The sequence below is a fragment of the Meles meles genome, chromosome 11 (assembly GCF_922984935.1).
Source record: "Meles meles chromosome 11, mMelMel3.1 paternal haplotype, whole genome shotgun sequence".
In the NCBI taxonomy this organism is placed as follows: domain Eukaryota; kingdom Metazoa; phylum Chordata; class Mammalia; order Carnivora; family Mustelidae; genus Meles; species Meles meles.
This window is the reverse complement of record NC_060076.1, coordinates 19,609,225-19,621,320: the sequence shown is the minus strand read 5'-3', so window position 1 is coordinate 19,621,320 and position 12,096 is coordinate 19,609,225. Positions and strand designations below refer to the sequence as shown.

Genomic DNA, 12,096 nt, shown 5'->3' with positions numbered 1-12,096 from the left:
CCCCCAGGTATAAACACTAATCTACAGATGTTTCTTCTCTCTTACGCCTTTAGGGGTTTCCTGGAGACTTTGGGGAAAGGGGTCCTCCTGGACTGGATGGGAACCCTGTAAGTATTTCCAGTGGTGGGGAACAGGAAGGAGATTCCAAGCTTTGGGGTCAGACAGAATGGGTCAGATCCCAGCCATGCCACCTGTGAACCGAGGCTGCTATCCACTGTGGGGGTCCTGGGCTCCCACCCCAGGGAAGCCCCCCCTCCCCACAAGGACTCAGGAAGGTTCTGGGTCACCTCCCACTGGGGAAGCCAGACTACTAGCATCTTATAAAGCATCAGCAGTGTTTATGGGATAGCAGCGCCATGGGGGAGCAGATGGTTTGCAGGCCCTGTGTGGAGGGGAGAGCGGAGTTCTAAAAAAATGTACAACATTGGCATGTTTATAGAGTTTGTAAATAATCAGAGGCCTGTCATTGAGGAGCCAGGTCAGCCTGCCCTGAGGGGCTGAGCCCGCCTCTCCCTTCCTGTTCCAAACTCAGGCTCAGGCAGGAGAGAAAGCGTGTTCCCTATCCCAGGGGAGCAGACTAAGTTGAAAGCTCTTTGGAACACCTGCCGTGCTCCGCCCCCGCCCCCCCCCCGGGCCTTCCCACCTAAGCAGCTGTGGCCAGCTGTGCTTTCTGTCAAGGTGACAGCTGGATCCACGATCAGCCCCTGAGGATGTAGGAATTTCAATTCTGCAGATGCTCCCTGAGCCTGATCCCACTTGGGCTCACCCCAGCTCCCCTGGGGGCTCCAGCCTTAGTTTCAGAGCCAGGAGGACTCGGGTTTGATCCCTGCGGTGTCGCTTGGACACATCAGTTCCCCTCTCCAAATCTCAGTTTCCCTCTCTATAAATCTGGGGGTTGGAATGCCGGCCCCAGAGGGCTGGCGTTAAGAAGGAAATGAGAGGGGGTGGGAAGGTGGTGTGCTCACAACAGGTGTTCCTGGGATGGGGCCGTTGTAAGCAGTCGGTCACAGCAGGGACATCGAGGGTCCCTCGAGGAGCTCATGGCTGTCTGTCCAGTCCGTCGTACCAGGCAGAGTGAGATGTGTGGGGTCAAGGGCGCCAGATGCTGTGGAGGAGGGATAGAGGAGCAGGGAGACTCCTGGGGAGGGTGATGTTGGATTGGGGAGAGCAGAGATGTGAAGGGACATTCCATGTGGAGGAAAGGCCACCCGGGAAGACACAGAGGCGAGAAATCGGAGCCTTTCCTTCAGGATGTCATCCCCGAAGCCCGCTTGGGGACGGGGCAGCGGTGTCTTTGTCCTCAGTCCTGGGGGAGCAGAAAGGGGGCTGATGAGCAACCCCAGCGTGGCCATGCAGTTACTGAGTGACCTTGGACCAGTTGCTTCCCTCATTTAAAGCCAACGCTGGTTCTCCCCTCCTCTTCTCGGTGGCTGTAGTGACAGCCTCCTGTCTGGAGGGGGCTGGTAATTCCCACTGATAATCAGCCTTTCTAGAACATCGTGTCCCCCTGCCCCTGTGTGCAGCCCTATCCCCTGACTCCCAGGCGAGAGCCCTCTCCAGCATCTGGGAGGCAGGGACCTGACAGCCTCCTTTGGTGATGGCGGGCTTCTCTAAGCGCCCCAGCACCTCCTGGCTGGAAGAGGAAGGAGGCCAGCCCCGTGGCTCTCAGCTTGGAACTGAGCTGCTGTGTTCTTCCCTTGCACTTGACCTTGGGCCCGTCATGAAACTCTTGAGCCTCAGTGTTGCCATCTGTAAAGTGAAGGTGAAACGAGACCTGGGCCAGACACCCAGTACGTCTTTATTGTCAGGATCAGGATTCCGCCTCTTCTTTCACACTTGGTCTGGAAATCCAGCCTCCCCGTGTTACAGATGTGGAAAGCTGAGAGCAGAAGGGGGAAGAGTCTTGTCCAAATTTCAGGCCAGGCACCAGGATTCACTAATCAGGCACAAGGAATGGTCGGCTCCAAAGGATCCCTCCAGGCGCCCACAGGGGGATAGAGTCGAGGGAGTGGCCTGGAAGGGAGATAGGGCAAGTAACTGCTTTGCTTTCTTCCTACCTGCAGGGAGAGCTGGGCCTGCCAGGGCCCCGAGGAGTCCCCGGCCTCATTGTAAGTACACAGATGCCTGGGTGGGGGGGGGGTGAGAGGCAGCGATGAGTCTTGGTGGAGAGGTCTCTCATCAAACACCAGGAGGAGCTGGGGGAGCAGGACCTATCACTCTGGCCAAGGGGGCAGAGGGAGGAAAGCCCTGCTGTGTGTCCTCAGGTGGATTGCCCACCTTCTCTGAGCCCCTTTCTTCATTAGTTAAATGAAGGCAGGTACTTGGAGCGTGAGAGTACAGATGTGCTTTCACACCTGCTGCCTGTGTGTCACACCGCAAGGAGGTCTAGGCCGGGGGATAGGACGCCTGTTCACAGATGAGGTGCTTCCAGTCCAGAGGAAGGACGCAGCTGGCCGAGGAGCTGAGGCTTTGGGTCTCGTCAGGCGGGTCTTCCTCATCCTTTCCTTCGCAGCACTGACTCTGGAGCCAGACCCCCTGAGTTCAAGTCACGGATCTGCCCCATCCTGACTGTGTGGCCTGGGTGAAGTTGCTTACTCTCTCTGAGCCTTAGTTCATCGTCTGTAAGATGGGGATGGTGATAGAGGACTCTGGGGGGTCCTGTGAGGCTTAACCAAGGACTGACATGTGCAGTCCTTGGCCCAGGGTCTAGCCTTTAGTATGCGTGCAATGAGAGGAAGAGATCATTACATGAATCATTGCTATCACTTCCTGATAAGCTGAGGCCTGTGCACAGGGAGGTGGGAGGCAGGCTGATTGGGGTAGGCCTTGTGGAGTGGTTCCAGAAGCCAAAACCAGGGCCTCCTGCTGGGCCCTTGGAGTGGAACCTTGACCTTGGGAGCCCTTGAGATGTCCAGGCCTGGGAAAGGACTCTAGGAGTTCTCCCCAGGGTTCCACACCCCCTTTGCCCTGTTCTCTGGTCATTCCTCATGGGGCTTGAGTCTGGGGAGGCCATGGAGGGACCTAAGTAGGCTGTTGCCTACTTTGACAACTGGGCTGCCGGCCTTGGCTACTCTGGCAACTGTGGCATGAAATTCTGGCTGGAGGGAGGCTAGAGAAGGCCCCAGGGGCATTCAGGGTCCCCATCGTTCAGGGGAGGCCAGTCCTGGTAAGAGGCCCCACAGGTTTCCAGTGGCAACGTGCTCATGATCGAGCAGACGAGTGAAGAACCCGGGCGGGGTAGGGGCCGAGGGTCCTGTCCTGCCGTGTGCACCTGAGGCTCGCCTCGCCTCCTGCTAGCTCTGTGTTCTTCAGCTCTGGCCTCATTCCTTGAGCCTCAGGACCCCCCTCCACGGGATGAGATCGGCGTGCCCGCCATCGTGAGGACCGCAGATACACACTGTCCAGTGTGGTCCCGTGACTGCGGGGGCCAGTCTGTGCAACCAGACCACCTGGGTTCAGAGCCTAGCTCGACCGCTGGTTGCATTCAGACTCTGAGCAAATTTCTTAACCTCTCCGTGTCTCACTTTCTTTATCTGTACAACGGGGACCGTCATAGTACCTGCCTTAGACTTCAGCTGTGAAGATTTAAAGACACTAGTGCATATAAAGTGCTTCGCACATAGCAAGAATTCAAGAAGTGCCAGTCACCGTAATAATAGTCATTGTTAGTTCACACACACACACACACACACGCATGTGTTATGCATAGTAGCAGTCCTCTGGAGTGCTATGTGGAGACAGATTTCAGAGTCACCTTGGAACTTAGTGGGAGCAGCAAAGTGTCCCTCTAGGAGTTGTGCATTTGTCAACCCTGATGTCCATTCAGCAGGGCTTTGATAGGCATCTTCTTTGGCACAAGGCACTGACCCAGATGCTTTGGAAAAGGAGTATCTGCAAGGAGAGGTAGAGAACCCCAGTTGATGAGGACCCCCAAAGTCTTGTCCTGCCTCCTCTAAGCTCACAAGGATGCCTTCTGGAACATCCTGGTCACTTGGTGATTACAGTCCAGCTCGAACAGCCTGGTGTTGGACGCCCTTTACTGAGGGAGCCCAGGCCACTCTACGGAGTTGTGTCCTGAGCCCCAGTCATTCCCCTGGGAGAGGCTGTTCATGATGAAAAGATGGCAGCTCTCTGTCCTTGCCAAGCCTCCATGTTCTCAGTTCCCAAAGCTGACCGGAAGGGATGTTTAGGCATCCCCGCTTTCATCATTGGCACGTGTTCTCTTCGTCATTGTCTAGTGTCCACTAGGTTGGGTCCTGAGAGGAGCAGGCGTATCCTTTGTCCGAGTGAATGCAGGCTCTGGAGGCTGAGACGATGCCCTTGGCCTTCTTGGCACTTTACAAAGCTCTTCCCCACCTGGGCTCTCCTTTGCTTTCCACAGCGAGGGTTGTCAGAGAAAATAACAACATGCCTGGTGAAATTTGGATTTCAGATGCAATATTTAGAATGCAGTTTACACAAAAATATCCTTCGGTGTTTATCTGACATTGGAATTTAGCGGGGCAGACCTTATTTTCATTGGCTCGATCGGGCAGCCCTAGTCACGGGATCTCTTAGGAGAATCCCATTGGGCAGATGGGAAAGCTGAGGCCCTGGCCAAGATCTCTCACAAGGCAGGACAAGATGGAGACAGGATCGTCCAGGACCCTCCTCCCGCTGACCCGGTTCTAAAGGGCCTGAGCTGGGCTGTTCCTGCATTCCTCAGACTCCGCCCCCTTGTGATGTCCCTTTCCAAGTCACTGCTCAGTGCGTTCTCAGGCTTCCCTCTCCCCTGTGTCTTTCATTGCCACTTTCAGCCTCACTTCCCCTGTTTTATTTTTTTTAATATATAATTTATTTATTTGACAGAGATCACAAGTAGGCAGAGAGAGAGAGAGAGGAGAAAGCAGGCTCCCCATGGAGCAGAGAGCCCGATGTGGGGCTCGATCCCAAGACCCTGGCCTGGGATCAAGATCTGAGCCTACGGCAGAGGCTTTAACCCACTGAGCCACCCAGGCACCCACTTCCCCTGTTTTAAAATTCCCTCCACTGTCAAAGTAATATTCCCTTCCTCCTGTAGTGGGGCTGGGGGTCACAAGCACGGACCTGAACCTGCCGGACCACCAGGGGTCCCTGGACTGGTCTCATTTCTTACCAAGCCCCCCCACCCCCTGGATTTTTGGAAACCACAGCTTCTGTGCCCTGGTAGGGGTGGAGGAGGGCGGGTAGGGAGAACAGTGGCTTCCCCAGAGAGCTGGAGAGGAAAGGAATTTTCTAACCAGGAGTTAAAGGGGAAAAGGGATCATGAGTCACCCCTGGTTTTCCAGAGGATGTGGGTTTTTAGCTGAGCGAATGGGAATTCCACATATTGATAATCATTTTCGTGGAGTTTCAGGTTTATTCAGTGCCTTCTGTCTAGTCAGCTGAAGCAATTTGCATGCAGACTGAAGCCAAAACGTCCCCAGTCACCCCCCGCCACTCCTCACCCCCTAGGTCCTTGTAGGCAGGATGAAGGGTGTGAGGAGAGAGACTAACATTTATGGAGCGTCTCTCTGTGTTGTGTGTGCTTGATGTGCATTCGGCTGGGGAAGCCTTGAGGTACTGGAGGGAGGTGGCCGCAGCCCAGTCACCCAGATAGGCAGGCTGGAGCCTGGGGTCACCAGCTAGGACTTGCAATCCAGGTCTGTGTGGCCTGGATCCCAATAAGCGGCTGGTGGCCCCCCTGCAGCCTCTGAGGGGAGACTGCCTCAGGATAGCTCCCTCTGAGTAACTGAAACCCTTTGGCTGGCCCTCAAGAAAAGCGTGCCTGGTTCCAGGATCTTCCCAACAAAGATTTCTGTCTTTTTTTAATTTTGAGTGATAGAAAGGGAATTTTGGGTCCTCCTTGGGTCTAATGAGACCCAAAGAATATGTGGTCAGGCCAAAACCCAGCATGTGGGGTATAGTGGACAGGTCCCCCGTATTCTGTCGGTAAACGATCATCTGGCTTCGGCTCCTTGTGACAGAACCGACACTTACCAACCCCTTGTGTGCCAGGACTTGCGCTAAGTACTTAATGATCCCGGCAAGCCTCTGAGTGTAGGAAGTGGGATTACCATGGTACACTGAAGGGAACTGAGGCACAGAGCAGCTGAAACACCTGCTCAAGGTCACACAGCGAAAGCTGGACCTGGGTCTGTGCCCGTGGGTCACGGACTTCCCTACCGCATCCCGCATTCAGCTCATCAGAATGGAGAGAGCAGATGTGTGAGAGTGTGGACCACGCCAGGGGTTGTTCTGTGTGAGATGACGCTTACGAAGACCACACAGGAGCCAGGACTGGCCGCAGCCCCCACCCCACCCCACCCCACCCCCGTCCCCAAGCCACTGATCCCTATCAGAGTTTCTGGAAAGAGGCCTTGTTGCCTTCAAAGGCAGTTCTAGGAACACGGAGGCGAGATTTCTCCCTAGAGGGTTTGTAAATGAGTGGAATTAGCTTTCTTTCTCACCCGGTTGTTAAGCCACTCTCCGCCACATAGACACGCACATAAATGGTCACCAGTGTGGCAAGGACAGTGCGACCTGACCACAGGGGGCTGACCCGGCCTGTGGGGTCAGGGAAAGGATGCTGGTGCTTCGGCAGAAGGATGAGTGTGCATGAACAACGCGAGCACCACGGAACATTCTGGGTCTGGGAACACGTGGCCAAGGATGCCACAGCTGCAGCCGAACAGCAGGGCAGGAAGGGAAGGCATACATGAGGGATGGTGGGAGGCCCTGCCAGACAGACAGCCCTGGGTTCTGGTCCTGCCCACATCCCCTGTGGCTGGCTTAGTCTTGGGTGACCGACTGAGCTTCTGTTTAAGCCTTGGATTTCTCCTCTGTAAGACGGGCCTCATGGGGTTGCCGTGAACAGCTGGCCGGGGCCCAAGCAGCACGTTCCAGCCGGGACCCAGCCTAAGGCCTGCGCACGGCGGTTGATGGGACCTCAATGTCTTGAGCGTGGAGCCTGGCACACAGTAGGAGTTTGGAAAGGGCTGTGGACATGGTTGTGTTTTGGTGAGAGTCAGCAGGACGAAGGTCAAGATGTTTAGAACGGTATCTGGGAGCTTAGGCAGAAGTGGGAACAGGGTCCAAATTCAGGGCATTACTCATTGTTCTTTCTTGTGAGGACATGACATGCTGTGTGTTGCTCAGCCGGGCTGCCCACAAGGGTGTCTAGCGCAGAGCTGGTGCTCTGTGGGCTGTACTTGGGGGGAGAGTGGCCTGGAATTTTCTCTGTTCCTCTCCCGAGGGCTTTTAGAGCCCAGCACTGGGGATCCTGCCAAGATGGGAAAGGCCTGCTCTAAGCAAGCCACCACGGTCTCCCCATGTGCCCTGCAGCCAGAGTCCCTTTTCCACAGATTCCTTGTCCTTAGGGGTTGGACACCGATGCAAGTCCCTGCCTCCCACCACACACATAGACCTTGTTTGGAAGGGCTGGCAGGGGTGGCGGGTGTGGTGTTGCTGTAGCTCCCCAGGCTCCCAGCTGTCAGTCAGGCCCATATTGAATTCAGTCCCCACACAAGGCACCTTCAGGCCTGCAGCGGAAAGAAGGAGCCTGTGTTCCTGGAGCTGCTGGCTGGTCCCCTGCCCACAGCTCGGGCCCCAGCTGGAGCCAGTTGTGCCAGGAGAGCCTCCTCTGTTTATTTGTGGATTATGGGGAACTCTGGGCAGGCCACCCCTGGCTCCCTTCATCCAGGAAAAGAGAGGGAGAGAAGCAGCAGCCAGCATGGCCGAAGGAGCTGCACTTCTCTGAAGGGCTGGCTTTTCCTCGGACCCCAGCCTCTCCCGGCCAGTGATTCTGGCCTCACCTTCCTCTCCCAAGATGACTTCAGAATTGCCTGGAAGCTCTGGAGCCAGATTGCCTGGTGTGAATCCCAGCTCCATCCAGTCCTAACCTTATGGAGCCTCAGTTTGCCCATCTGTAAAATGGGGATGGTAGGAGGGTGAATCTCCAAGGGCTGTTGTGAGGAGTCCCGGAGTGGAGGCAGGTAAGGTGCCGAGCCCCGTGCCTGGCACACACTGCTGTTTGTGTCAGTCTTGGCGCCTGCGGAGACCTTCCTTCCTTCAGGAGAAGATTACTTGTTGGAGCTGAAAGCACCATTTCTTGGCAGAGGAACAGCTAGAAGGTTCGGTTTGACCTAATCAGGTGGGGATCCTGAGGTCCAGAGAGGGCAAGGGTTTTGCTCAGGGTCACACAGCCCATCCCTGGCAGGGCCGTGGCCAGATGGTGGTTGGCCTCTGCGGCAGCTGATCCGAGCCACTGCAGGGGCTGGATGGGGGCGGGGCGACAGTGCCCAAGCAGACCTCACCACCGTCTGTGAACTCGGCACCTTCCCTTCGTCTCTCTCCTTGGGCCCATCGGCCCTCCTGTGGAAGTCAGGCAGGAATGTGATGGAGACATCTCTGGGCGGATCCCACAGGAAAACTGGGGCAGCTGGCCTCCCCTGGGGGCTTCCGAGCACTGGCCAGGGACCCCCATGGACCCTGACTCAGGGACGTGAGAAATTGAGACCCAGAGAGGTCAAGCGCATTGTGGGAGTGCACATAGCAGCCAGACACTTTGACAAGTCACAGCAGATGGAAGGAGAGGAGAAGGACACATTTTCGGGGGCTCCCTATCTCTGGGCATGGGCTTACCCAGATGGCTGCAGCCGGAGCAGTAGCCGGAGGGGCGGGCAGGAGCCGAGGACCCCTGAAGAGAGGAGGGTGGGCTTGTGCACAGAGGATCCAGCCACCCCTTCATTCTCAGCCAGGGTTCTCAACTCAGCACCGTGGGCATTTTGAGCCAGATCGTTCCGTGTCGTGGGGCCTTCACCCACGAGATGCGGTAGAGCCCCTTCAGCTGGGACAACCCCACGTGCCTCCAGACCATGTCCAGCACTTAGTATGCTTAAGTCAGTTCTTCCTGAAACAGCTCTAGGAGGTACATAGTACTGACCCCCATTTTAGGTGGGGAAACTGAGGCACGGGGAGGTTAGCCACCCCAGATCATACGATGCACGAGCAGCGGAGAGAGGAGAGCGGGTGGTCTGATGGAGCCAGCGGTGTTGTGTCCCCAGCATCCCAGGCCAGGGGCCGCTGGGGATCATCCCGCCCAGGCCAGACTCCTGGGAGCCACCTCTCATCATGCCTTCTTCTCTTTCTCTTGCCAGGGCGACATGGGAGCACTGGGTCCGATTGGTTATCCAGGACCCAAGGGCATGAAGGTAAATGAGCCATCCCTGAATCCAGGTCTCGTCCCAGCCAGGTGCCCCCCTACTCCCTTGGCCCATGGCAGCCCAGGGGGAAGTGGGCCTGGGCTCAGTGTGGGGAGAGGGGTGGGCGGGGATTCAGGGGGGTGGCCTGAGAGCCAATCCTCATCTGTATGTCACCATGGCTGACGTGTTTCTTAGATGGCAGTCCTTGAGCTGGGCGTGAGTCTCATGGGGTTCTGGATGCCAGGGCACTGAAAGGCCAGCGGGGAGTGGGGGGCATCACAAGGGGCATAGAAACTATAGCAGCAAGCCAGTGAACTTGGTACAGCCCGGGTGGGATGGGCGTGCAGGAGAAAGGTGGGCCCGAACTGCTAGGACCTCGTTCTGAAGGTGATCCCGGGTGGCCAGCATGCAGGGGACAATGCTCGTGGAACCCATCTGTCCCCACCAGCAGCCTTCTCCGCTGGATTTGTTCAGAGTGCCGTGGCTGAGGAGTCAGCTGTCCCTTCTTGTGCTCCTTCAGTCCACGTCACAGCCCTCCAGGCTGGGGGTCATTGCCCCCTTTCAGGGATGAGAAAACAGAGCGCTGGGTGGGGCAACGAGCATCGGGTGGACACGGCAGGCCAGTGGGTGTCGGGCAGGGCACTTGACTTCCGTGGCTTGGAGCCCCCCACCCAGCAAGATCTGGCCTTTTTCTTGCAGGGACTGATGGGGAACATGGGGGAGCCCGGACTGAAAGGTGATAAGGTGATCTGAATACTCCCTTGTTGCACTGTGTTTTATCTGCATGCGACCCTCCCCTCCCCCCAGTGCTACTGCTGCTTTCTCGCCAGGTCCACTCCCCCACACTCCTCCTGTCTCTCCTTTGGCCCCCCGGCTGCTTCCTTGTAACTCAGGTGGAGCTCAGGCAGGCGGCGTGGGGTATGCAGACCCTGGAAGATAGAGCCTGGGGAGGGGGCTGTTGAGGCACAGGTCGGGGGTAAGGCAAGGCAGTCTCTGAATTCAGAGAGCAAGGTGGAGGCCAGCCCAGGATCTGGGCTGGGAGGCCAAAGCCAGAATGGGGGTGGGGTGGAGGAAGGGGGGGATCGTCACTGAGAGGACAGGCCCTGCGGTGGGCAGGTGTGGTGCAGGGGCCAGAGACCTCTTCCAGCCGTAAGAGATGAATCCACATAAACCGCCCCAGTTAGAACTGGGAACCCAACCCCGGAGAGCACGTGGTCTGAGTGTACAACAGCAAAGCTGGCACAGGCCTCTGAGCCCCTGACCCGCTTTCCTCCCAGTTGCCATGGGGAGGCCACCCGTGCCACGTGTCCTCCACACAGTCCTGCTGCTGAGCTCCCCCGGTGCCAGACCGCAGTTGGACGCGGGTCGGGGGGATCCCGGGGCCGAGAGCAGGGCAGCGCCTGGCCCCGTCATGCGGTATCCGAGGGACCAAGCCGTGAAGGGCTGGGGGCGGTGCTCCCTGCGCTCGGCCCTGTAGCTGTCTCCCTGCCCTCCCCCTCAGCTTCTCCGTCAGCGAGGCACCCCAGAGTGGGTGTGGGAGGGTTTTCAGACTGCATCCAAGTTTCCCCGAGTCGGAGCAGCTGAGTGCCGCTCCCGCGGGCAGGATCCTTGTGCACCTGTCTTCAGATAACTCGGGTCCCCATAAACCTGAGAAACGGGAGCAGGTGCCAGGGCCTGGCACCGTGTGAGTGCTCTGTGGGGATTAACCCCCCCACCCTCTGAGCCTCTGTGGGCTGGGAAGCTGTGAGGCCAGGCACGTGCTCCGGAGACCTCAACCGTGCCTCCATTTCAAGGAGGGGGACAGCCCCAAGAGTTCGAAGAGATGTATCAAAGGCCCTCGGACTCTTAAAAAAGAGGAGATGGGGGCTGCCATGGGCACACCCAGATGGTCCTACCCACCTGCCCCCTAGGTAGTCAGGGGCATGGTGCTTTCTCCATGTGTTTCCACCTCTGCTACCTCCTCACTGTCTCCCGCCACCACCGCCCCCCCCCCCCCCGGCCGCCTGCAGGCCTCCGGCTGCAGCTCCCCCCGCCCACTGGGGCTCATGTGCTGCGCCCCGGCCTTGCCCCGCTGGCTCCTGAGTCCCCTCTTCTGTGGTCTTCCCCTCGAGATGGAGGAACTTCCTCTCCACGGTGCGGCTCTCCCCCACAGCTACCTGTTTGCTCTGGGGTTCGAGACATCAGCGCTCTGGAAATGTTGAAGTCATGGACAAGGGAGAAAGGAAGTGGGGGAGTGGGGGGGGGTGTAGGCTTTGAGCTTTTTATAGGCCCCTCTGCAGAGCTGGCCTCCCGCTCCCTGGCCCTGCAGGAACATGGAAATAAACGTGTTACATGGAACTCGGCTGGCTTGCTGACTGCTGGTGCCTGGCTCGTTTCGAGATGTGAAAGCTTTCTGGAAAAAAAAAAAAAAAAAAAGAAGAAGCAAAGGAAATTGTTTTCCTGCTCGTAGTTTTCAAGAAAATCAAATAAGTCTTTGGGGTTGGAAAAAAGAAGGAAAGAAAAACGACTTTTCTTTTCTGCCCCTTGGGCTGGGGAGGGGTCGTAACATGGCTGAGAGTACACCCATCCCCCCCGGGCCCTCCCCTGGGATGCCACAGCCATCCCTTCGTGTTCCCCCAGCCTCCTGCCTAGAATCCTGGATTTTCCATGACCCGGCCTGGCCGCGGTCCCGCTTACAACCACTTGGCTCCTTCTTCCTGCGTGGAGGCGCGTTCTGGACCCGAGACTCCTGCTCCAGCCCAAATCCATTGTCCTGATTTCTTTGGTGTCTTTTTAAACTTTTTTTTTTCTTCTTTTTAATCCCCTCTGCTCCTCCTTTGGACCTTCAACACACACACACACACACACACACACACACACGTGTGCACACACTGGGGGGGGGGGAAAGAACCCAAAG

General features: G+C 57.2%; 1 protein-coding gene across 8 annotated transcripts in view; it reads left to right on the top strand.

Annotated features, from left to right (window-relative positions):
• COL27A1 (collagen type XXVII alpha 1 chain) overlaps window positions 1-12,096 on the top strand; it is a 132,809-nt gene that overhangs the window by 57,613 nt on the left and 63,100 nt on the right. For all 8 annotated transcript variants that reach the window (XR_006820699.1, XR_006820700.1, XM_046022078.1 and 5 more), the window contains 4 exons: window positions 54-107; window positions 2,064-2,108; window positions 9,156-9,209; window positions 9,900-9,944. Coding sequence is in view for 6 of the 8 variants with exons in the window: in XM_046022078.1 (XP_045878034.1) it covers window positions 54-107; window positions 2,064-2,108; window positions 9,156-9,209; window positions 9,900-9,944 (198 nt within the window). In the remaining 2 variants the exon portion in view is untranslated. The remainder of the gene's footprint in view (window positions 1-53; window positions 108-2,063; window positions 2,109-9,155; window positions 9,210-9,899; window positions 9,945-12,096) is intronic.